This window comes from Bos javanicus, chromosome 5 (genome assembly GCF_032452875.1).
Source record: "Bos javanicus breed banteng chromosome 5, ARS-OSU_banteng_1.0, whole genome shotgun sequence".
In the NCBI taxonomy this organism is placed as follows: domain Eukaryota; kingdom Metazoa; phylum Chordata; class Mammalia; order Artiodactyla; family Bovidae; genus Bos; species Bos javanicus.
Genome location: NC_083872.1, coordinates 71,376,334 through 71,402,586, shown reverse-complemented (window position 1 = coordinate 71,402,586; position 26,253 = coordinate 71,376,334). Strand labels below are relative to the sequence as shown.

Below are 26,253 nucleotides of genomic sequence, written 5' to 3'. Positions count from 1 at the left end.
AATAGGAAGCAGGTGAGGACTTCTATGGGAACTCTCTGTGCTATCTTCTCTATTTTCCTGTTAATCTAAAGTCATTCCAAAAATGAAGTATACTATTAAAAGAATCTGCTCCAGTGAGGAAATGGGGAAATGATGAAAGCGCTATACGTTCAGGAAAGAAAGGGAAAGAAGACAGTTCACCAACAGTTCCGTAGGCTTGACTTATTCATCCCCCAAAGTTTTCACAAATGTACCCCTTCCCCCATGCACTAAGCCATGCGTTCATCCATTCATAAATTCTTTCTTCAAATACTCATTGAGCATCTGCTAAGTGCCAGGTGCTGCCTAGGTCCCGAGGGATGGGCACTGTGTGAGGGATGATGGTGATGCCAGCTCCAAAGATGCTGCCGTTTCCAAGACTTTCTGGCTGCTTCTCTTTCAGAGACAAGAGCCTTCAGAGAAGACTCATCACTATGTCCTTGAACTCATCTGTTTGTCAAGGTGTCTGCTATGCATGCTTCTCTGTGCCTTCTCCAAGCAGTGAGGTTGTTGGGATAATTCCCTTTGCTTTCCTGGCATGCTGTCATCAGTTTCAGTTAACAGCTCTGGTGAGGTGAGATGGTCAGTTTCAGGCAGTGAACTGGGTTAACCTATGGGTTTGGTTAACTCTGGACCCAAACCTGAAGACAGCAGATGGAATTAACCAAGCCTGAGGCTCACTGTTTTCTGGAGCAGGAGAGGGTGGGGTGGCTGTGCTGGGACAGATGGGGACACTCTCCTCTGAGTGACACATTTAAACTTGGAGCTTTTAGCTCAAAGGGCCACAAGGCTCAAGCCTCCAGGGCAGCAGGGGATTTTAAAATGTTCACGTAGTCCACAGGAAGGCAGAAAAAGAAGACAGAGAGACCAAACAGAAAACAAAAAGTAAGATGGCAGATATAAGCCCTAAAGTAGCGATAATTGAATAAAATATAAAAGGTCTCAATATACCAATTAAAAGAGATTGGAAGAGTGGATGAAAAGCCCAACTATACGCTTGTTATAAGAAAGTCACTTCAAATCTAATAAAACAGGGAAGTTGAGAATAAAGGATGGAAAAATATATATCGCATGAACATTAGTCAAAGGAAAGCAGGAGACGCTATATTAATATTAGATAATGTAGATTTCAGAGCAAAAAAACTAGCAGAAGAGAGAAAGGCATTATAAAATGATAAAAGCGTTAATTTACCAAGAAGATGTTGCAGTCCTAAATGTGCATGCACTGAACAACAGATCTGCAAAATATGTGAATCAAAAATTGATAGAACCAAAAGAAGAAACAGACAAATCCGCAATCACGGTTGGAGATTTTACTATTCCTCTCTCAACTGATGGAATAAATAATGAGACAGAAAATCTGTAGGATATGGAAGAACTCACCATCATCATCAACCAACAGGGTCTTATCAACAGTTACAGAACACTCCAGTCAACAATGGCAGAAAACAGTCCTTTTTCCTTTGGCCATGCTGCACAGCTTTTGGGATTTAAGTTCCCTGAGGGATCCGACGCCTAAAACCAGGTCCTGCCAGTGAAAGCACCGAATCCTAACCACTGGACCACCAGGGAATTCCCAAAACCAGTCTTTTTAAGTGCCCATGAAACATATACCTAGATAGACTATATCCTGGTTCATAAAACCAGCCTCAACATTTTAAAAGGATTGAAATAATACAGAATGTTCTCTGACCACAATGGAATCAACCTAGGAATCAATAACAGAAAGATAAGAGAAAAATCTCCAAACAATTGGAAACTAAATAACACATTTCTAAATAATTCATAAGTCAAAAAGGAAGTTCCAAGGGAAGTAAAAAACACACTGAACTGAATGAAAATGAGAATAAAACATATCAAATTCGATGGTACACAGCCAGAGTAGTGCTGAGAAAGATATGTATAGTATCAAATGTACATAAAAGAAAAAAAGGAAAAATCTCAAGCTTCTACCCAAAAAATCTGGAAAAAAAAAAAAGTCAGAAAAAAAAATCAGAAAAAAAAACCCAAAGAAACAAATAATAAAGATAACTTAAGACAGAAGAGTAGTAGAGAGAGAAGACACAAACTAACAAATTTGTTCTAAAATTTACATAGAAGGCAAAGAATATGAATTCATTTCATAAAAGAATAACACGGGAGGAAACAATTTACCCAATTTCAAGATTTATTTTTTAGCTACAGTAATCAAGACCGTGCGTGGGGACTTCCCCGACAGTCCAGGGGTAAAGACTCTGAGCTTCTACTGCAGAGGGCACGGGTTTGATCCCTGGTCTGGGAACTAAGCTACAGCATGCCACATGGCACGGATCAAAAAAAAAAAAAAAAAAAAAAGCTGTGGTAATGGTGGAGTGACAGACACACAGATCAACGGAACAGGACGGAAATCCCAGGAACAGACCCACACAAATATGCCCAACTGACTTAACAAAGGTGTAAAAGTAATTGACGCAAGAGTCTTTTCAACAAAGATGCTGGAGCAAGTGAACCTCCACTGGCAAAGCAAAAACAAAACAGCAACTTTGATCAAAGTCCCACACCTCACGCAAAAATTAACTCAAGATGAAATGAACCACAGTCTTAAATGTAAAACATGAAACTATAAAGCTTCTAGAAAAAAAAATGAGGAGGAGACCTTCAAGATTTGGGCTAGGCAAAGCAGCTGGATGAATCACAAGTTGGAATCTAGATTGCTGAGAGAAATAGCAACAACTTTGTAGTTGCAGATGATACCACTCTAATGGCAGAAAATGAAGAGGAACTAAAGAGCCTCTTGATGAGGGTGAAAGAGGAGAGTGAAAAATTTGGCTTAAAACTCAACATTCAAAAAATGAAGATCATGGCATCCAGTCCCATCACTTCATGGCAAATAGATGAAGAAACAATGGAAACAGTGAGATATTTTATTTTCTTGGGCTCTGGAGCAGATCTGCAAATCACTGCAGATGGTGACTGCAGCCACAAAATTAAAAAGATGCTTGCTCCTTGGAAGAAAAGCTATGACAAATCTAGACAGTATATTAAAAAGCAGAGACATCACTTTGCTTACAAAGGTACATACAGTTAACGCTATGGTTTTTCCAGTAGTCATGTATGGATGTGAGAGTTGGACCATAAAGAAGGCTGAGAGCCAAAGAATTGATGTTTTTGAATTGTGGTGTCAGAGAAGACTCTTGAGAGTCCCTTGGACAGCAAGGAGATCAAATCAGTCGATCCTAAAGGAAATCAACCCTGAATATTCATTGGAAGGACTGATGCTGAAGCTCCAATACTTTGGCTACTTGATGCGAAGAGCTGACTCACTGGAAAAGATCCTGATGCTGGGAAAGATTGAGGGCAGGAGGAGAAGGGGGCGACAGAGGATGAGATGATTGGATGGATTCACTGACTCCAATGGACATGAGTTTGAGCAAGCCCTGAGAGTTAGTGAAGGACAGAGAAGCCTGGCGCATTGCAGTCCACGGGGTTGCAAAGAGTCAGTCACAACTTAGCAACTGAATGACAATAAAGCGTTCTGATACTTGATACCAAAAGCAGAATCTCCACAGAAGGAAAAACTAAAATTGGACTTCCTTAAAATTAAAAGCTCTATAAAAGACCCTGTTAAGAGGATAAAAAGATAAGCTACTGAGTGGGAGAAAGAAAGTATTTGCAAACCATATATCTGACAAGAGATTATTTTCTAGAATTTACAAAGAACTTTCAACATTCAACAGTGAAAAACCAGTTTAATTAGAACATAGGCAAAGGACACAGACATTTCACTGAAGAGCATATACAGATGGCAAAAAAAAAAAAAAAACACATGAAAATATGTTCAACATCATTAGCCATTTAGGGAAATGCAAATTAAAACCACAATGAGATGCCACTTACACATCTAACAGAATGGCTAAAATAAAAAGATAGCAATAGCACCAAACAGCGAGACTGTGGAGAAACTTCATTACTCATATTTTACTGGTGGGAATGTAAAATGGTGCAGCCTGTCTCAAAAACAGTTCAGCAGCGTCTTTAGAAACTAAATATGCAACTACCATACAACCCAGAAATTGCACTCCTGAGCATTTATCCCAGAGAAATGAAGACATATTCACATCAAACACCTGTGCTGGAATGTTATAGCAGCTTCATTTGTCATAGCTCAAAACTGGAAACAACTCAGATGTCCTTCAGTGGGTGAGTGGTTAATAAACTGCGATCAGGCCACACCATAGAGTCCTAGGCAGCAACAGGAAGAAACAAACTACCAACACATGCGATGACCTGGGAGAACCTTCAGAGAATTATACTGAGTGAGAAAAATCCAGTCCTAAAAAGTTACCTACTGTATGATTCCATTTAAATCACATTCTTGAAATGACAAGATTAGAGAAATGGAGACCAGATTAGTGGTTGCTGCTGCTGCTGCTACTGCTGCTAAGTCGCTTCAGACGTGTCTGACTCTGTGCGACCCCCTAAACGGCAGCCCACCAGGCTCCCCCGTCCCTGGGATTCTCCAGGCAAGAACACTGGAGTGGGTTGCCATTTCCTTCTCCAATGCAGGAAAGTGAAAAGTGAAAGGGAAGTCGCTCAGTCGTGTCTGACTCTTAGTGACCCCATGGACCGCAGCCCACCAGGCTCCTCTGTCCATGGGATTTCCCAGGCAAGAGTACTGGAGTGGGGTGCCATTGCCTTCTCCGAGATTAGTGGTTACCGGAGCGTAAAGAGGGAGTTGGGGCAGAAGGATATGGGGGTAGCTAGAAAAGAGCAACATGAAAAAAAAAAAAAAAGAAAGAAAAAAAGAAGGACTTCCTTGGCAGTCCAGTGGTTAAGACTCTGCACTTCCACTGCAAGGGACCTGGGCTTGATTCCTGGTCAGGGAACTAAGATCCCCAAGCCAAAAAAAAAAAAAAGAGCAATTCGAGGGAGCCTTAGGGTGATGGAAATTTTCTGCATGTTGACAGTACCATGTCAGTATCTTGGTTGTGACATTTAACTGTCATTTTGCAAGATACTGTCAGTGGGGGAAGCAAAGTAATCTCTCTGTATGTTTTCTTACAACTGCATGAGAATCTACAACTGTCTCAAAATAAAAAGTTTAATTTACACAAGGTAAATTTTTAAAAAGTGGGGAAATAAAACTTAAAAAGTGTACAAGTCACAAGGGAAAAAAAAAAAAGCTGCATAGTTCACATCTCGCCCTTGGCTAAAGTCCCCAGTGGTGTTCTATTCAGTGCACGTGGAGGAAAACCCAAGTGCACCCTGGAGAAAGGCCCGCAGTCTGACTTCACCTCTCACACTTCCTCCTGCGTCCCTCCACTTCCAGGCGCTCCCGCACATCAGGCACATTCCCACCAGTAACTTCGCTCCTCCAGGTTCCCGATCCCCCCGAGTGGAGTGCTTTTGCTCCAGGCCTGTGTGTGGCTGGCAGCTTTTCCTCACTTAGGTGGTTGCTCACACACTACCTCCTCTGGGAGACTTTTCTTATCATCCTGTCTAGATTAGACCTTGCCTGCCCCACCCCCCGGAGACTACATCATTGTCCAAGATCATTTTTTTTTTCATAGCATTTATCTTGCTTTCACCCTCTTTTGCTGATTTATGTCCTTGCTTTCTGTTGGTCTGCCCCTTCCCTGGACACAGTAAGCTCCAGGAGGGTGAAGAACATCCCACCACTGCTGTAGCCTAGTGGGCACTCATGACTATGGAATGGATAAATGTCCAGAAGAATTATGTATGCGAGAAATGGCCAGAAGCTCTCTTTGAACAGACCTATTTTTAAACAATGACTGCATTGTTCTACTCCTAGGGAAATCTAGAGAAACTGAATTCTTTAGATATTTAAAGATAAAATTTAGAAGTGGGGATGGGACTTCTTTGGTGGTCCAGTGGCTAAGACTCCATGCTCCTAACGCAGGGGTCCCCTGGTTGATCCCTGGTCAGGGAAGTAGATCCCATATGCCACAACGAAGATCGAAGATCCTGTGTGCAGCCACCAAGACCTGGTGCAGCCAAATAAATAAATGAATAGAAGTGGGAGCAAAAAAGCACATCTGCAACCAGATGTCAAGTAACATCTGACCAAGCACGCGTCAAAGATGGGGAGAAAGCATCCGCTTCACTTGACCGGATGGCTATGATTCTCCGAGTTGACTGCAAAGTGGATTTATTAATATTTACAGGAATTCTATATTCTTGTTCACTACTCTGATAGAACCAGATGTTTGTTCACACAGAGCAGCAGACATGATCTGAACACGAATTTATTAGTGGAGAGAGCAGGAACAATGCATTGCTACTCATGCCTTCCAAGAGGATACTTTCTGAGGGCAGAGCTTTGCAGCACCTTCTCAACTCTCTGCCATCATCTCTCTCCAGACATCTTCTGACCACAGGAATATCACTGTGCTTGGAGAATGCTTGACTTCACCCTGTAGCCACCAGAAACTGATCACCTCTTTTTTGCCCTCTGTAGAACTGTGGTGTTGGAGAAGACTCTTGAGAGTCCCTTGGACTGCAAGGAGATCAAACCAGTCAATTGTAAAGGAAATCAGTCCTAAATATTAATTGGAAGGACTGATGCTGAAGCTCCAATACTTTGACCACCTGATGCAAAGAACTGAATCATTGGAAAAGACCCTGATGCTGGGAAAGACTGAAGGCAGGAGGAGAAGGGGATGATGGAGGATGAGATGGTTGGATGGCATCACTGACTCGATGGACATGAGTTTGAGTAGGCTCCAGGAGTTGGTGCTGGACAGGGAAGCCTGGCATGCTGTAGTTCATGGGGTTGCAAAGTGCTGGACATGACTGAGTGACTGAACTGAACTGAGTCAGTATTAATACCACATCTCCCAAAGTCCCTAACAGTCTGTGAGTCTCCTTCTGTTTTGTCAGTTCATTTGTGTAATTTCTTCTTAGAGTCCACATACAAGGGATGTAATATGGTATTTCTCCTTCTCTGAGTTACTTCACTCACTATGACACTCTTTAGGCCCATCCATGTTGCCACAAATGACATTATTTCACTCTTTTTAATGGCTGAATAATACTCCATTGTATATATGTACCACATCTTCTTTATTCATTCGTCTGTCAATGGACATTTAGGTTGCTTCCATTTTGGGAAGGTCATGTACACACTGCTAGATTTAAAATGGATAACCAACAAAGACCTATTGTATAGCATATGGAACTCTGCTCAATGTTATGTGGCAGCCTGGATGGGAGGGAGGTTTGGGGGATAATGGATACATGTACACGTATGGCTGAGTCCCTCCGCTATTCACCTGAAAGCGAATTGTTATTGTTAATTGGTTATACCTCAATGTGAAATGTTTTTGGTGTTAAAAAAATACCACAATTCACCAGTAGGGGTTGCCATTGACCACCCCCATTCCCACCTCTCCCCCGTTAGGGAAAACCTGACTTTAAAAAAAACAAAACATTTTTGTTTATTATTTCATGCAGTGAATATACTGGAGGAGGGCATGGCAACCCACTCCAGCATCCTTGCCTGCAGAATCCCATGAACAGAGGAGTCTGGTGGACTACAGTCCATAGGCGTGTAAAGAGTCAGACACGGCTGAAACGACTTAGTACCAAGCATGCTGTGAATTTACAATTTATTTGCCCATTCTACGTTAATGGGTATTGGAGGTGTTCCCAATTTTTTCCTATCACAGGTAACATTGCTATGGACACCCTTGTTCTGCATATGTGCTTAGTCATGTCTGACTGTCTGTGATCTCATGGACTGTAGCCTGCTAGGCTCTTCTGTTTGTGGGATTATCCCAGCAAGAATACTGGAGTGGGTTTTCCTTCTCTAGGGGATCTTTGCAACCCAAGGATCGAACCTGCATCTCCTGCATTGACAGGTGGACTCTTTACAACTGAGCCACCTATTTAATATGGACACTCATATATGTATGTTACAGACATAGATGGGCTTTCCTGTTGGTCATATAGGGCAAACCTGACTCTTGAATGTGCCTTTTCCCAGACTGTCGTCTCCTGACCATGAGTGCTCCTGCCCCATCCCTGGCTCCCCGTCCCCTCCAAGATCAGGACAGCTGGACGGAGCAGGCTCTAGTACACGTGTACGTGTGTGGGTTAAGTCACTTCAGTCGTGTCCAACTCCGTGCGACCCCACGGATCGTAGCCTGCTGGGCTCTTTCATCCATGGGAATCTCCAGGCAAGAATACTGGAGTGGGTTGCCATGCCCTCCTCCAGGGGATCTTCCCAACCCAGGAACTGAACCCCCGTCTCTTAAGTCTCTTGCATTGGCAGGCAGGTTCTTTACCACTAGTGCCACCTGGGAAGCCCGCTCCAGTCCATGTCTCCTGCCAAAGGCCCCTCCCTCCTTTCTTTTAGGCCTCTAGCTACTGCCATCAGCTGCTGCTGGGTGCTCGTTGCGGGGGCGGGTAGTGGTTGAGTGGGACCCAAGGCACCTGTGGGAGTGCTGGCAGTGTTCTATTTCTTGGTCCGGAAGCTGATCACACAGGTAAGTTTGCCTTGTGAAAATTCATTAGACTCCACAGCTATGACCTGGGCACTTTCCTGATGTATGCCATACTTCAAAATAAATTTACTGTAAAAATCCATAGAGTAGGTCTCCTTAATACACAGCAGGCCTTAGTCATTTCTGGAATTCCCATTACAGCCCATAGAAGGAAAAAAAAAAAAAAAAACAAAACCAAACCAAAAACCAATTACAACACCAGACCCTGGGAACAGACCCAGCAATGTTTTTCACTAAGGTGGCCTCTTAGGTAATTTCAGGGCTTATCTATTTATTTCTTTTCAAGCTGGGGGGATGGGTGAGGGCTGAGGGGCAGGGAGAGTTTGGTTTTGAAATGCTTCCAGTGGGTTCTGCTCTTAGTGGAATCGCTGAGGCTCATTACCTGAGGCCTGGCACACCTGCTCCCATTCTGGGTCTAAGTGGGGCTTGACATCAGGCACATATCCAGCCCACAGGGGCCCCTAAGTCTCTGGTGCTAATGAGAATAACTGATGGGACCCACACTGGACTCTGGGCCAGGTGCTCCGAGGCTCAGAAATCAGCAGGACATGTTGCCGGGGCTTTGCTGTGGGCCGTCCCCCACACCCTACAGAGCAGGCTGCTCCACACTCCCCTCCCGCCTCTGGCAGGGAAATCCATGCAGCCCTTTTGGTTCAGAGGCCTAATTCCCTGACACTTCACAGCCTCCACAGGTCTTAGAAGGACCTGTTGTGCAGGGGTTGCAGCATTTTCCCGATGCTGGGAACGAAGTGTCAACAGAAACGCAGGGGCCCTTGAAGAATGGGTGAGTGAGCCTTAAGGGCTAGGCACGTGCTGTCCTCAGACCTGAAAAGCCTTCTTGGGGCCTGGCTTTCCAGGGACCCCTGTGGGGTCTGCATCCAAGGCAGTTACACCCATTTCCCTCTTCCCCTTGAATTCCCAATGTCCTATGTCCTACTGTCTGTCCAGGCCCGCCCTGGTCTCAGCATCTCAGTGACACCTTCCCCCAACCTTCCCACACTCCTCAGAGCCTTTGCCACCCAATTTAACACTGTTTCACAAGCCACCTCAGGTACCCTTGGGCTGTAGCACCCCCACTTTTGTGCAAGTTCCCTGGCTGCAAGGTATCCTTTACTTTGTCCCATGTGCCCAAGTGCCTGGGACGGAACATGTGCTCAGCAGAGCAGGTGCCTTGCGAGTGGCCGCACACGCAGCTGTAAGCAGCCAGGGTACCAGACCAGTGCACCAGAGCAGTGACTGCAGGGTTCCCACCCGAGGGGCAGGAAGGCCAAGATCAGAACCCCCCGGCTGTGCTCTCTGCCCACAGGAGCCCCTCGTACCTTGCTGGCCTTCAAGATCTCAAACATCAGGGGCAGGCCCTGGGTGACCAGCTCCTCCGTGTACTCTTCCTCCTGAATGGTCTTGAACTCCTTCAACAGGCACTGAATGAGAGGTCTGCGGTGCTGCTGGAAGGCAATCCGCAAAGACTCCAGCCACGTGTGCAGGGTCCACGGGACACCTGAAAAGGGGGAGGGCGGGGTGAGGGAGGGGAGGGCAGACAACAACCAGAGAAGGCGTGTTTTTATGTGGAAGCTGGCCTTTCCTGAGGACATTACCAGATCATGAGACCAAGAGACTGCCTTTCATTGCATAGAGTCAGAGCTGTTTTGTTTCTTCTTTCCCAAAGACTTGCAGAAGTTAAAATTAAAGGTCATAATTTGAGTCCATTAACTATGGGTATCTAGTTGTACACACTCCTCGTGTTATTAGGGGCTGCTGCTGCTGCTGCTGCTAAGTCGCTTCAGTCGTGTCCGACTCTGTGCAACCCCATAGACGGCAGCCCACCAGGCTGCCCCGTCCCTGAGATTCTCCAGGCAAGAACACTGGAGTGGGTTGCCATTTCCTTCTCCAATGCATGAAAGTGAAAAGTGAAAGAGAAGTCGCTCAGTCGTTGTCTGACTGTTAGCGACCCCATGGACTGCAGCCTACCAGGCTCCTCCGTCCATGGGATTTTCCAGGCAAGAGTACTGGAGTGGGGTGCCATTGCCTTCTCCATATTAGGGGCTACATAGTTTACAAAGTATAATCACCATGTAGAATATTGAAACTGTAATGCAGACTGCAGCCTTCTGAGTTCTGACCTCTTCCTTCCCCATCCCCTCTGCCTCCATGCCCAGAGCTTCAAGCTGGTGAAACCCACAGTGGATCTCACTGTCAGCTGCTCTGGCCAGGGAGGGCATTTCCATTTGAATATGAAGACACAGGAGGATACCGCTGCCGTGTGCAAAACATTTCCATCTGCAGGCACTTCATCAGGTCTTCCTCCCTTAATAGAAATCTCTCCAGCAGCTGATGGCTGTGACTCGCTTCTCCCCCCACCGTGAGGCTGGGGCACCTGGTACTGCTTATAAATGCACCATTCAGAGTCTTGAGCCTCAGAATCCAGCTACACAGGCTGCCAGGGGAATGGTATAATATCCCCCATACTCAACAGCCACTCTCCGAGAGAGACAAGTTTCCAGAATAGCACTGGAGGCCTCAGCCTGCCTGACCTGCTACACCCTGTGCTTGCAGCCCTTGCTCCGCCCTGCTGTTTCTGGGCAGGGCTGGTGCCATTAGCTGGGTGAGGGCTGGGCTAGCCCATTCCCCAGATGCATGGAAGAGATGGCCCTGGGCTAGCCTTCTCAAGGGAGAGACACCCAACTTTTCCTTTGGCATGGCTTTGCTCCTGTAGTCGGGGGAGTCCCACTAGGGACCGGATGCCCTCATCCTAGCTGATGCTAGCAGCTGCTTCATGGATCTGAGTGCTCTCAGGCAGCGATTCTCCAACCACTGGGAACCACCTGGGATGATTGTTAAATATAAAGATTTCCAGCCTTTATCCATCCAGACCCTCGACAGCAGAGCCTCTGGGTGTAGGGCCTGGCAATCTGTATTCAGACAAGCTCCCCAGGTGATTCGGATTCCTAACTCAGGGTCCAGGGTTTGGGAATCGTGGAAGGGTGCCTTGAGGATGGGTTTCTGGGGCCAGCAGAATGCTGCTGTCTATGGGGACCATGTGGGGCCTTAGCCCAGAAGTGCTCCAACCAGCAAACGAGAAGTTCCCTGAGCTGCAAGGGGTGTGTGCACAGGGGTGTGTGCATGTATGTGCGTGCATATGTGTGTGTGTGCACGCGCATGTGGGTATGTGACCTGGAGCTGGGTGGATGCACCGTGCCCAGTGGTGGAAGGCCCCCAGACTGACCTATGCTCCTGATATCAATTGTGACATCCACGTAGCCATGCTCAGCGCTGTGATACATGGCCTCCCTCAGGGCTCTGAGTTTCGCCTTGCTGTTGCGGCTGGCGCACAGGGGGGGCGGGGCTGTCTCTGCCAGGTCAGTCCCCTCAGCCAGAATCTCCTCCAGGGACAGGATATCACTCTTCTCCTTCTCTGGCTGAGCGAGCAGTTTGCGGAACACATTCCTGTCAATCATAAACCCAGAGAGGAAGACACTCAGAGATGCAAGGGCTGTGCCAGGGTGGGGGCGGGGCGGGGCGGGGGATGTGGGGACCCCTCTCAACGTGGGACAAAAGAAGAACGGGACAACTCTGGGGTGGTGGTTTCAGAGGTGTGACCAGGGCACTACTGGTTGTGGCTGGAGGAGATGGTGGGGTGGGACTGGCTGCGTTTCCTTGAGGATGACTTGGGCTAAGTGCTTTCCCCAAATATCTAGAAGGTTCTAGAACTCTGCCTTTTTAACAGTCTGCCTGCACTCCCCCCATGGTGAATTTGCTTCATTTGGGGTTGCACGTAGTAAAATCTGATGGGGTAAATCCTGAAGGAAATGTAGATGGGAAGTAACCAAACATGAGAGGTTTCATTATTCTTTAAATGTATTCTTCTCACTTCGTAACAGGTGATGTGATGAACTCTGACCAACACTGGCAAAGAGTGACATCTGTGAGATGAAAGCCGGTTGGGGAAGGACCCGTGGACGTGCAATGTGTGAAGTTGGCCAGGCCTGGACTGCCTCTGGGCCCCACATCCAGAGATGCAGTGAGTCTGGGGTAGGCCTGGGAATCTGCATTTTTAACAAGCACCACTTGGGACCTCATGGCCCATCCTAGCCTACCTGTGTCCATGGGCTGCGGCCTGGCTGAAAGAGTTCATATCACCCTGGGGGGTGGTAGAAATTCCATTCCTGTACATGGTTCCTATCAGGGGGTCCGCGCCTCGCTCCAACAGCAAACTAACCAGTTCAAAATTTCCTGCAAGCCCAGAGAAGGGGGTTTGATAAGAGAATCAAGCAAACACACAGTCACAGACACATCAAGGGACAGGGTGCTGGAGCCCCTTGGCTGGGACGAGCATCAGAGACTCTTACCTACGGCGGCTGCAAGCTGGAGGGGCGTTTCTGAGTAGTTCTCCTCGCCGTGCTCCACAGAGCCCTCCACCTTGGCCCCAGCGTCTAGGAGGAGCTGTGGAGGAAGAGTGGCCATTGAGATGTTTAAAGGACATGCCAGGAAAAGCTGGTGGAAATCAGTGTGGTGCCAATGTTCCTGCTGTCCTCTGGGTCCATGACCACGTGCACAGGGGGAGGGCAACTGCACCTCAGAGGGTGAACTGAGAGCCTCTCACATCTCCTAGGGCCTCAGACCACTCAAATCGCTCAAATTGTGGTCCATGGACGGTAGCATCAGCATCCCCTGGGAGTTTGTTTGAAATGCGGGTTCTCAGGCTCCACCCCAGAACAACTGATTAGAATCTGCATTTCAACAAGCTCTCCAGGTGATTTCTATGTACATTAACGTTTCTAGAAGCACTGAGCTAGAAGTTCGTGGCGCCACACTGTTAGAGAACTTCCTCTGGGGATCAGTGACAAAAAGCCTCAGAGTATTAGAGAGGTCTCTTAGAACCATAGAATCTTAAGAGTTCTGAAGGACTTTGGGGATCACTGGGCCAACCAGGACAAGAGTGCCTTCTGGAACATCCTAGAAACTCAGCTCAGCAAATGCTGAGCTTCCTGGCCAGCAAGATCAGTGAATAAAGTGGCAGAATGAGCTTCCAGGAGTGCTGCTGCGTATGACTCCATTCTGTGCATTCTTTAGGATATCTGGGCTTCCTAAAAATGGAGATTCTGTCCATGCCAGGTCTCACAGTGATGTGCTGTCAGCACTGCTGATGTAAAATGAGGGGGAAATGCCTGTTTTACCTGCACAGGACTACCTGAGGGCATAGTCAGGAGGGGCTGCCCACTTGGCGCTCCATCATGTGTGCACCTGCAGCAGAGAGGTGACCTGACTTCCGTTTGGCTTTGTGTGGCTGCCCGCTGCTCTTATTCCTGATTTAAAGGCTGGGGATGCCACTGCATGTTAAGGGATGTTATTCGTATCCGTTAGGCCACCCTCCAACCCCTTCTTTCTTAGATTCCTCTACTAGGACTGGGCTGGTCATGATGTTCTACAGGCAGAAGTCAGCTCTTGGTGTGACACGTCACACACTCAACCTCCTGAAACATGCCTTTGATGTGTGTTAAGGATTCCCATGACCTAGGAAACAATAAAGGATTCCTATGGAACTCCAAGATTGCCAAGGGGTCCCTGACATACTATTTTCTGCTCTGTGTAATTCTAAGAGGCTTGGACCACATAAAAGGAGGGGAGTTCCTGATGTACCTGAAACTCAGCATTCACTATGGGGCCAGATGTGGTCAGGGAACTGGGGGGTGCTGATCTCTTTTTTCCAATGAAGTAAAGTTTTAAGATCTAGAGTGAACCAAGTTTAAGATCTAGAATATACTGGATGGCTGTCCATTGAATACCAACTCTACAACAACTGGAAATGGTGAGGGCAAAACAACTTATGTGCCCAAAGGATCTTGGATGAGGACATCTCTCCATATTCGGGTATCTGTTTCAGAAGACACACAAGAAAACCCTACCCTAGACCTCTTATGTGGGATTCTCCATAAGTGGGATCCAAGCAAGTGTCATTTGGAACCACTTCCTTGGTGGCTCGGCTGCTTCTTTCCACTGGTTGGAAACCCCTAGACTCTATGCAAGCACTGGGGTCACACCTAAGGGAAGTTTCTAAGGTCTCACACCAGCCACGTCTTAGGTTCACGTTATGACAAGTATAAACGAAAAAATCCACAAAATCATAGCTCAGGCCCCACCCTTGAGCCATTGGGAACAACTTGGTAGGTTTGCCACTCTGTGTGTAAGGCTGCATGTAGGTATGTGATAAGTTCATATTGGTTAAAGCCAGGCCATATAGATCATTCCATATAGTATTTTCATTCATATGATATGAATGTGCTGCATTTCATTGCAATTAACCAATATGAATCTCTGGGGGAATAGGCATGCCGGGAGAGGTACAGATTTGCGTAATGAAAGAGGTACAATTAAATGTCAGATGTGGATAGGGAAATACGTTAATACCTGAACTACAGGAATATGTCCATGCAACACAGCAAAAGTCAGAGCCGTCCAATGGCGGGTCTCAGGGTGGACGGATGGATATTTATGAGGAGTACTGACAACCTATAAACAAATTGAAATTATTTTCAAAATGTAACCTTCACAATACTTAGACTAGCAAATCTGACCTATCTGTGGCTGGGCACGCGGGCTAGAGATGTACAGAGGATGTCCTGGAAGGCGCCTTGGGCAATGCTGGAGACATACAGGGTAGTGACTTTATATCCTCTGTGCACAACAAAAACTCCTTTGCTGCTCATTAGAAGAGAGTTAAATGGGTGACTGCTGACCACCTCGAAGGAGTCTTGAAAAAATTGTAATGGTGGCTACAGTGAACCAGCTCACCTGCCTGTCTCCTCTTCCTGCTTAAGGGAGGGCAGGCTTCTGAGAGCTATAGGATGTCAGGTGAGGCCGCCACCATCACATCCACATCTTTAGGGGAAATTCTTGGCAGTGGCAAACCCCACACCAGGGGAGGTCTGCTTCAAGCTTCCAAGTCAAGCAAGACCATCTCCCATCTGATGGAGAAAGATCACTGCCTGGTCATAGCTCCTCCCACACTGTCCTAATTTCATATTTCTGCTGGCTTCCTGGTTGACAAGGACGCTCATGCTACTGGAAACCTAGGCACAAACCTTCCTTGGGCACGAATGAAAAATCTGATATTGGTCTTCCCACATGGGGACCTCAAAACACCCCAGACCAAGAGACAGGCTGCAGGACAGACAGGTTAGGGCCCCGTGGGATTGCCTGTCACCCATCCATGGCTTTTCTTCCAAACATCCCCGGGGCCATACAGCTGTGATGTCTGCTGCTTTCAGAAGAGTCGAGTTCACTAATCACTGGCTAGGCAAGGACCTTGAGCTGGGAGCTATGGGATGGGCTAGAGGACCAGAGACCAAAACTGAGGAGCTCTTGCAGGGATCTGCACGGTGCTTGGGGATTCACAGCAGGGAACAAAAATCCCCAATACTTGAAAACCTATAAGATCCCACATGGTTTTGGATCCAAAACCATATCTACTGCCTGTTTTCCTCAGATGAATATAAAGCTTTTTTTTTTTTTTTAAGCACAGTACTAAGACTACAAGAGCATCTAATTTTGAACTAAAAAAAAGTTTTCTGGAGTGGCTGAGTTAGCACTTCAGCAAGTCCATCAATCTTCCCAACCTCTGAACTGCTAGAAGAGAGTCGGTTGTTTTATGTCTCTTTTTAGTGAGAGTGGGTCCTAAAACAGCATAGAATATGATCAAGAAGTATAATTTCACCTATCATAAGCCCTGAGGGAGGAACCAATATTAACTGAATTCCAAACTGATGCTCCTCTATATTTATTTCTTCCATCAACTGTCTGAGATGGGTGTGATTATTCTCCCATTTCACAAAGGGAAACACTGTGGCTCAGGAAGGTGAAACTACTCACCCAAGCAGAAAAGCAAGTTACTAAGATGCGGCAGTTTCAGAATTTGAACCCACGTATCAAATTCTGAAGCCTGTGGGGGCATGCTTTCCACTATGTCACACGGCCTCGAGGAAGCTCTGCAATTAGCTTTAAGACCCGTGGCTTCAGCAGGCCAACCAAGTAGGCCAATCAGGATTCGGTGAGGGAGGGTGGAAGATCTGGGGGTCACAGGGGACGTGGATCAGCTTTGTATTTGGCAGTGGGAAGGGCTGGTGGTTCGGGAGAGCTCTGTCTGCCGGATCCCAGGAGGAATGGATCAGTGGGAAGGATCAGAGACTCGGTATTGCTGAGCCAAGGGAAAAGTTAGAGCTCTGTGCAGCCGCATGGATTGTTTTAAAATGAAAAATGCTTGCAGGCAGCTTGGAGTCTGGTTGGGCTGGGGCCTCAGGATGGATGGAGGAAATCCAACAGCTGGTCTGACCTATTTGCTGGACTGAGCACCCTCAGTGGTGGCTCTTGAGAGAGAAAGCCCCCCTCTCTTTGCTCGCCTTTCCCGGGGACTGCCAGGCCCAGGGGCCCTGCAGCCCTCTGCACCCTCACCTCCACATTCAGGTCAGCTCCGGCATCCAGCAGCATCTGAACCATCGCCTCGTCCCCACGGACACAGGCGTACATCAGGGGGGTCATGCCCTGCGGTGAGTTAAAAACCAGAGAACGGAGAAGGTTTACAAGGTGGCTGTGTCACTCGACAATAACAAACGGAAAATCTTACTCATGTGAAAGAGACTACGCTTGTTCTCCGAATCCAGCATTCTAAAGTAAATGTACAGCCCTACAATCCTCCATATTTTGAAAACCAATATGAAAGCAAGAAGAGAAACATAAATTGTCTTTTTTTTTTTTTCATTTATCTGGGCTTAAGTTGGAGGATTTTGTTTGTTTGTGTGTCTTAGGGTGCAACAGATCTAAGAGTGTTTGCTAAAACAAGTGCCTGGTTTAACTGAAACCTCTTAGGAACTTTCTGGATTCTGTAATATCAGCCCTAAGCTATCTGATCGGTAAATACTGTTTCCATGGCATTTTCTCTGTCAGGATTTAACAAGTGTCGTCTTTGCTCTATACGGCCTGCTGGTCAGTGTCAAATGAAATTGGTGCCTCTGAATATGACCCCAGCACTCATCTGCTTTGACATTATCATTTACAAGCAAAAGGCAAGAGAATGAGGAATGATTTTCAGGAATTCCATATTTGCCCATGATTCCTGCTTATTACAAAGTACCATAACCAACAGGAAGTAAGGGGTGGATTTTTCAATAAACAGTGCTGTGAAGAAAGCTATGTGGGAAAGTGTTAAAGTTAGAGCCTTATCTCATACCATACACCAAATCATTTACAGTTTGATTAGAAATGTAGAGAAAAAAATTAAAACCATAAAAGACATCTAACTGAATCTGTTTCTAAAAGGTATAAAGTAATGGAAGAAAGCACAAAAGAAAGTCTTGACAGCATTGAGGATGTGAGATTGAAAACATAAACAAAATTAAGAGGTAAACAATAAATTGAGACATATGTGTCACATTATCACAAAGGGTTATATGCCTAATATGTAAAGAGCACTTTGAAATAAAGAAGAAAACCAATTAAACTCTAATGAAAAACAAGCAAAAGAGAGTAAAAGATTAACAGGGTACACATAAATAGTTGGAGAGTGTGTACAAGGAAACAGTCCCTGAGGAAGTAATTTGAGATTGAAGACCTTAAGATAAATTGATGCATTGGAGCAACTATTTCCACTTTAAAAAATTTCTATAATGAAATAATCAGATTTGAGCAAAGACTTGAGTAGTGAGTATATCTCTCTCAGTACTATTGATTTAAGTAATTTGAAACAATCCAACAACTGAACTATGTTTAACTGAACAAATAATATGACCACTTTGTTAGTTGCTCATTCGTGTCTGACTCTTTGCGACCCCATGGACTGTAGCCCCCCAGGCTTCTCTGTCCATGGAATTCTCCGGGCAAGAATACTGGAGTGCCTTGGCATTTTCTTCTCCAGGGGATCTTCCCGACCCAGGGATCGAACCCAGTTGGCCCACATTGCAGGCAGATTCTTTACCATCTGAGCCAATGTATCCATTTGAAGTGATTTTAAAGAGAATATTTAATGATATTATGAAGTATCTTAAATATAAAATACTGAAAAAAAGAAAAAATATAATAAATCCCTGTTGTTTTTTTTTTAAATAATGTGTGTGTGTGTATTAGGGCTCCATTGGTGTTGCTCAAAAAAAATTACTAGCTAATATCCCATCTCTGGAACTTGCTGCATGAGCTGCTCATGTGAGAAACAGCTCCATCTGTCTTGTGATTTTCCATCTGGGGCTAACATTGAAAGCTGCTGTTTGTTTTCTCCACGCATGACATCTTTCACCCACACGGGGACATCTCCCCAGTAGACACACAAGCTCTCTGGACGTCACTTTTAGGGGTTTGGGAGGTGGCTGACTAATTCTGAGGCATCTCCTAGGGTCCTTCAGAATGACTTTTGTGTATCTTAAACATATCCTGAAAGTTTGGTGAAAATCTGCTTGGATTAGTTCCATGATGCACTAAGAGGCCGGCAGAGAACTAATTTTAACCATGCCGGAAAAAGGACTTGAAGGATACATGCTAAATATAAATGATAGTTATTTGGATGATGGCATTATTTCCCTTCTGGAATAAGTCTATTTTTCTCTATTTTCCATTTCAGCTGCAATGATCACGTGAAACTTCTATAAGGATGAACAAGGATACTTTTATATTTTAAAAACTTAAAAAATAAAAACTAAGGGAAAAAAACCAATAGGAACAACAACAAAAAAATCACTTTTCATCACCAGTAGAGGGAGCCTCTATTCAGTGCCTGCTGTTTCCCTCTTGCCCTAGGGCGGGGCATATGGTGGAGGCGGGGTGGCTATTCAGACATTGGGAGGGCCCATACCTGTTCGCTCATGGTGTTGATCCCATCGGGCCCCAGGAGAGACACTGCCTGCTTCACCAGGTCTGTCCGCCCACAGTTCAGCATCCGGAAACCCAGGTCCTGCTTAAACTTGGCTTCGATGGCCACTGCGTCCAGCTTCCGAGAAGCGCAAAAGCAGTCGTCGGCCCTAAGGAAGGAAGAGATTGTCAGTTGGGTGCCATGGCTTCATCAGGGCTGTTCCTTGGAGAGCACAGAGTTAGGAAGCACCAAGGAGACTTTTCATTTGCTGTTCATGTCAATTGCTCATTTCTAGGCTCCAGTTCCTGGATAAGGGCATGGCAACTCACTCCTGTATTCTTGCTTGGAGAAACCCATGGACAGAAGAGCCTGGTGGGCTACAGTGGTGGGCTACAGTCCACAGGGTCGCAAAGAGTCAGACACAACTGAAGCGACTTAGCACACACACACAGGCTCCAGTTAGAATACGGATATCTCTTGATCCTTCCTGCTTTGTAACTGATGCTTAGCCTTGTCTCTCCTCTGCTCCCACAGCATACTGAGCTAAGAATAATCATGGCTAATATTTACTGCTTGTATACTCTAGGCTAGGCTCTTTAGTATTGGAGAAGGCAACGGCACCCCACTCCAGTACTCTTGCCTGGAAAACCCTATAGACAGAGGAGCCTGGTAGGCTGCAGTCCATGGGGTCGCTAAGAGTCTGACACGACTGAGTGACTTCCCTTTCACTTTTCACTTTCATGCATTGGAGAAGGAAATGGCAACCCACTCCAGTGTTCTTGCCTGGAGAATCCCAGGGACAGGGGAGCCTGGTGGGCTACCGTCTATGGGGTCACACAGAGTTGGACACGACTGAAGTGACTTAGCAGCAGGCTCTCTGGTATAGTCTTTACATGAGTTAATTCGTTTACTCCCCACATAACCCCAAAAGGGAAGCACCCGCGCCTTTAACCATGGGAAACAGACACAGATACAGGACTCACCCAAGGCTACAGAGCCGATAAGCAGTGGAGCTGGGATAAGAGCCCAGGGCAGTCTGTGGAGAGCTGGCCTGGGTACCTGCTGTGTCACCCTGTCCCCTCACCACAACTCATACTATTTGCCTCTTCCCTTGTTTAAATTCTCCTCCAGCCTGGGGACTTTTGAGAGCAGATACCCTGTCTAACAAGTCTCTGCATCTGGTCCAGACAGCACACAGTATGTGGAGGTATTAAAAATGTTAGCTGAATGGACACGGAAGGCCTGGAGTCTCTACTTCCAAAGTGGAAGCATGGCAGAAATCTGGCAAGATGAAATAAGAGTCCTAGTGGCAATATGCACCAGAAAGTAATTGAGCCAGTGAGGCACAGGGAGCCAGCTTAGGGAAGTGTAGGGAGGAGAGTCAGGGATTCGAGAAAGGCGTACAAATTCTACTTGTAAAGGATGTCACCTTCTTCTCATGGTGAATTATCAAATCAAATGACCAAGCATTTACTGAGTGCCTGTTTGCAAGAGGTGCACAAGGTCCGGAAGGGCAGAGGGCACAGGCCCTGGTCACCGGGGTGCCTCGTGGTGACTGCGGTGACAGGTGATCAGAGACGCGCACCAAACAGAACCAAGGGGATCCAGCAAGGCTTCCTGGGGGGTGCCTTGAGATGTGTTTTAAATAAGGAGAGAGATGTGTTTAAATAAGGAGAGAGAAGGACAGAGTGTAGGAGAACCTGGAGCAGGTCTTGTCTGAGTAAAGGTGTAGACATGAGATGTGGTGGGCTACAGGAGCTAACTGGAGCCCAGGAGCTGAGGGAGGGGCACTTTACTTAATCCTAAGACTATCCTTAAGAGCCACTGAAGGTTTCTAAGCAGGCACGGGAGTGATATGGTTGGAGGGCCAACTCTGGGAGAGAGTGGAGGATGAATTTGAGGGGAGCTGGCCCTAGAGGTGGAGAGATGTGTTAGTGCTAAAAGAACCAGCTGGATGGGAAGAAGTCACTGCTCAAGCAGGAAGTGACAAAGGCTGAGTGTAGGCTGGGAGGAGCAGAGGACGAGGGTTTTGTCTTCTCTATGAGCAGGCACCCATTTCTCAGATGATGGCCCTTGTCCCGAGGCTGGTGAATTCCATGCCCTGCATCAGCGGGAGTCAGCGCTGGCACGGACCCCTTCATGTTCCTGCTCCTTGCTGATTCTGGGGGCGGATACTCAGGAAAGGAGCCAGGGGTTTAGAATTCCTGGTTCTAGTCCTGCCTCTAACTAACCCACTTTGTGGCAAGAGGAATGGTTAAATTTGCCAGGGAACTTTGGTTTTTATTCTTGGGGGAAATGAGAGGAAGTATTGTTCTGAGAGTTTGTGGCACTAAGGCTCCTCAGTAGGGCTAGGACCTGGGGGAAAGAACCTGGGGGATGAAGAGCAGAGGGAGTCCTAGGAATCGACCGAGATGGGTGTGCCCTTGGCCTTTCACCGGGTTCCTGATCTATCCCTCATTTCAGCTGGCAAAGGAACCTTGGAGGAAGGCTGTCCTGAAATAGGAACCCAGTCATAGGTGATGGTAGGGATCTTAGAGGACACTAGGAGTTTGCTTCTGGCCACCAGAGGGAGCTGATGCAGTGAAGATGGAGTCCAGAGAAAGGAAGCTAGATTAGACCTGGGGTAATTTGCACACAGGCCTCAGGGACTGGGCGTCACGCCAGGCCTCCAAGGGCCTATTTGTACAAGAGCCCTGGGAAGAACTAAGAAAGGTACTGGACTTGGACCCAGACTCTGGACTCCAAGATTAAGACTTTTTCACCGCAGGTAGGGGAGCCAAGACCACCCTGGTTGGAAGACTTTCCAGGGAAGCCCGAGAGCTCCCCAGGTGTGGGTGGGGAAGGGCTGAAGATGCCAAGTCTGACTTCAGGCCATGGCATCAGCACCCACGATGAGAAATTCTAGGGCACAGAACGTGGCTGTGCGCTAGAGTGTCTTAGTCCAGTTCATGGGAATTTGGACCTGGGGTTCTTATAGCTAACGTGGCCAGAGTCAGCAAATAAAAATACTCTTGCAAATACTGAGCAAATTGAACTTTAAAAAGAAATCTGGGCAAGGGTAGAGCCACGTGCCATGACTTGAAAAGAACAGGAAATGAGATCATGGACCCCACCAAAGTGTAGACAGAGGGAGGGGTGGTGCTTGGTGTGGTAGTGGGCTTTATTTAAGGGACACATGTTCTCCACACATTGATTAAGGCAGACACTTTGGCCAAAATGAACAGGACAGAGAGAAGAGGGCTAGATCCTGGGGCACACATCACAGAAGCCTCCAGAAAGGGAGAGGTGGGGCCTGCAGGTGCTATACTGAGGTATCTGGAGCCCTGAGGGGGATGTGTGTGCATATCTCAGGGAGGGGGTATCTGATCTGACTAGTGGTAAGGAAATCTTTCTTGTAACAGACCACTGTCTAACTTTGGAAGAGGTTGCTTTGTGAAATCTTGGGGAGCAAAGATGCTGTGAATTGTCACCATCACTGAATTTGCAATTTCCTCTCCTGCCTGTATCTGAGGCCCTTCTGCTCTCCTCAATGCCTGATTGCCTTTCTTAAATAAGCATCGTTTTTTGTTTTTGGAATCAAGCTAAGTTCTACGAGACTGGATGAAGGTTACTGAGGTGCGTCCTGTGAGTGGGCACTGGGAGGGGCGCTTATGGAAAGACACAGACACCACCCCATGTTCAGGGAGCTCCCAGGCTGGTAAAGCAATAATTCCAGGAACATTAGGAGAAGTGTTTACCAGCTACAGAGGTCCTTGATCTTAATTAGAAACAGAGAAATGGCAAGAAAATTACTGTCGCTAAGATGATGAGGATGATAATTGTTATTACAGGGAGCCAACATTTATTGAATACTTACTATTGAAATCTAAGCTCTTTCCATGTATTAACTCATACAACCAGCATGACAATGAAGGTCCTCTTGGGGGCCCTGTTCCAGAGATGAGGAAACTGCCCAAGTCATAGAGCTGGTAAGTGACAAGTCGGGAGTTGACCAGGCTGATCTGTGAGCCCTCACCCCGACGCTGGCACTTCTCTGTCATGCTGGCATGCTCACACATACAACTGCCTACTGGACCAAACAGCTTCAGTGGCTTTCAGACCCTCAAACTGAGCATGTCCCAGATGGAACTTTGTATGAACATTTGTCCACACCCACTCTCCATCCTCGTCCTCCTGTCATCCCACCTCCATAAAACGCACCATTGCCCACCCCAGCGCTCTGGCTGGAACCTCCTCTCATTCCCATATCCATCCCATCAGCTGTTAATGCTGCCACTCAAATCTCAGACCCCAAATCCGCTCACTTCCCTCCACCTCCACGGCTCATACCCTGGTTCTAAACACCAGCATCTCTTGCTTAGAGGTCGTAACTTCAGTTCTAGGAAAGTGCTTGTAAGACAGAGTCTTTTCAGGTCTGGGCATATTTTTAAATCTCAGGTCTGTGATATTCTAGACACTTGCTGACAAACAAGGACTGTCGAGCACCAAGCACAGACGTAAGAATTCATCTTTCAGGCTCAGAATATGACAGAGCTTTGGCTTGGGTCATTAGCACGGGAGGACTGGAAAGGGACAGTTATTCAGGTTTTTATATTTTGGAAAGTCGTCTTTTGAAATATTTTAGTAAAAGTTTTCCATGTGATTTAATTTGTCACACACACACAAAAGCACTTTCATTCTTCTCTTTATCTGAACCAGTTTCTCACACAAGTTGAGAGTGAGCTTAAAACCTCTATGGGGCAATTCCTTGGTGGGCCAGTGGTTAGGATTCTGGCATTTTCATTGCCAAGGGTACGGGTTCAATGCCTGGTTAGGGAACTCAGATCCCACAAGCTGCAGGGTGGGGCCAAAAAATTAATTAAAAAAATGTCTAAAGGACCATGTTCTGCCTCTGCTTAACATCTTTCAATGCCTTCCCATGTACTGAGAATAGACTCCAGCTCCCCATGCACGGCCTGCCAGGCTATGGGGTACTGGCCCTGACCTGCTCTCCAACACTCCCCTTCTGCCTTCACTCTCACTAGCAACTCATCTCTCTCGTCTGTCCCTTCAACTGGCCAAGGTCCTTCCCACCTCGAGGACATTACTTGCATAGTTCCCTCTCGCTAGAATGCCCTTCCCCTGGCTCTTTGCAGGCCTGGATCCTTCTTGCTCCTCAAGTGTGAGCTTGGATGTCCTGTCCAAAGGACATCTTCATTGACCATCTAAAGGAAGGCAAATTTCTCTCCTATCTTTATATACCTCAGCTCCAGGCCAGTTTCATCTGTCTCCTTGTTAGCACTTTTCACAGCCTCTGACTATTTTATTGATTTACTTTTTCACTTTTTAAAAAGCTTTTTTTTTTTGGCACACTTTTTAAATTAATTTTTTTGGCCACCCTGTGCGGCATGTGGGATCTTCCGACCAGAGATCAAACCCATGCCCCCTGCATTAGAAGTGGAGTCTTAACCACTGGACCACCAGAAGAGTCCCTGGCACACTTTTAAAAAAAAACTTTTTATTTTATAATGGAGAATAGATGCTATGGACTTTCCTGGTGGCTCAGGGGTAAAAGAATCCGCCTGCCAATGCAGGAGACACGGGTTCCATCCTTGGCTCAGGAAGATGCCCTGGAGAAGGAAATGGCAACCCACTCCAGTATTCTTGCCTAGGAAATTCCATGGACAGAGGAGCCTGGGGGGCTATAGTCCATAGGATCGAAAAAGAGTTGAACATGACTCAGTGACTAAACAACAACAACAATAGCTGATTAACAAAGTTGTGATAGTTTCAGGTGGACAGCAAAGGGACCCAGTCATACATATACATATATCCATTCTTCCCCAAGGGCTTCCCTGGTGGTTCAGTTGGTAAAGAATCCCCCTGCAGTGCAGGAGACTCAGGCTGGGGAAGATCCCTTGAAGAAGGAAATGGCAGTCCACTCCAGTATTCTTGCCTGGAAAATCTCATGGACAGAGGAGCCTGGTGGGCTACAGTCCATGGGGTCTCAGAGTTGGACAGGACTTAGAGGCTAAATCGCCACCACCACCACCATTCTCCCTCAAATTCCCCTCTCATCTGGGCTGCCACATAACACTGAGCAGAGTTCCCTGTACTATACAGGAGGTCCTTGTTGGTTATCCATTTTAAATACAGCAGTGTGTACCTGTCCATCCCAAACTCCCTAACTATCCATTCCCCTGTGAGCAGGTCAACTTCCTGAGGGTAGGACCGCATTTATCCTGTTATCTGTTGTATCCCCAACAGTGCCTGAAGCCTCATGGCACTAACTGATGGGTGATCCATGCATGAACCACCATTCGTTCTTGAGAACAGACCCCAGGAACCGCCTGTTCATCAAGAATCCCTTGGTCATGCAAAATAAGTAATTGTTTTGGTTACTGAATTCTGCTAGCCCATGCAGGCAGGCAAACTGAAGCAGGTAAGAAACAATTGCCATAAAGGTCTATGAAAACACGACTTTCTGTTCAACTGGGTTTGTTAGAAAATTTAACTCTGCAAAATCTTAGTTCCTGCAGCATTCCTGTACACACGACTCAGAGCTCCATTTACTCTTCCTGGAAAGTCTTGAGGGATTGGTCTTAGAAGGACCAGCAGGTCCCCCTGTGGCCTGGACAAATGTGCGTGCCTGCCCACGTGCAGAATTTATTTACGCAGAAGTCTACTAAGCCAGTCGCCTGGGGCTTTACCAGAAGGTAATCAACCCTGTGGTTTTCCCTTTGAGTGACTTTCAGTGATGCCATACAAAATCTGATCAGTTTAAGTAAGAGGTCAGCTACCAAGGTGGTCAATTTCTCTGATTTCTCAAGGGCCCCGGCCCCAAGAGACTATTTTCGGTATTTCCTACCACTTCAGGAACATGACTTCAGAAAGATGTTTTCCAGGAGGCCTGCAGGCCTGAGG

At 46.7% G+C, this 26,253-nt stretch overlaps 1 protein-coding gene across 6 annotated transcripts in view; it reads right to left on the bottom strand.

Moving 5' to 3' along the window:
* Positions 1-26,253, bottom strand: part of ABTB3 (ankyrin repeat and BTB domain containing 3) — a 328,126-nt gene that overhangs the window by 33,051 nt on the left and 268,822 nt on the right. For 5 of the 6 annotated variants that reach the window (XM_061417216.1, XM_061417217.1, XM_061417222.1 and 2 more), the window contains 7 exons: positions 19,354-19,519; positions 16,968-17,057; positions 14,928-15,029; positions 12,869-12,962; positions 12,617-12,752; positions 11,746-11,966; positions 9,842-10,020 (listed from right to left, as the gene is read on the bottom strand). In XM_061417216.1, coding sequence (XP_061273200.1) covers positions 9,842-10,020; positions 11,746-11,966; positions 12,617-12,752; positions 12,869-12,962; positions 14,928-15,029; positions 16,968-17,057; positions 19,354-19,519 — 988 coding nt within the window. The remainder of the gene's footprint in view (positions 1-9,841; positions 10,021-11,745; positions 11,967-12,616; positions 12,753-12,868; positions 12,963-14,927; positions 15,030-16,967; positions 17,058-19,353; positions 19,520-26,253) is intronic. The other variant, XM_061417218.1, reaches the window with a different exon arrangement.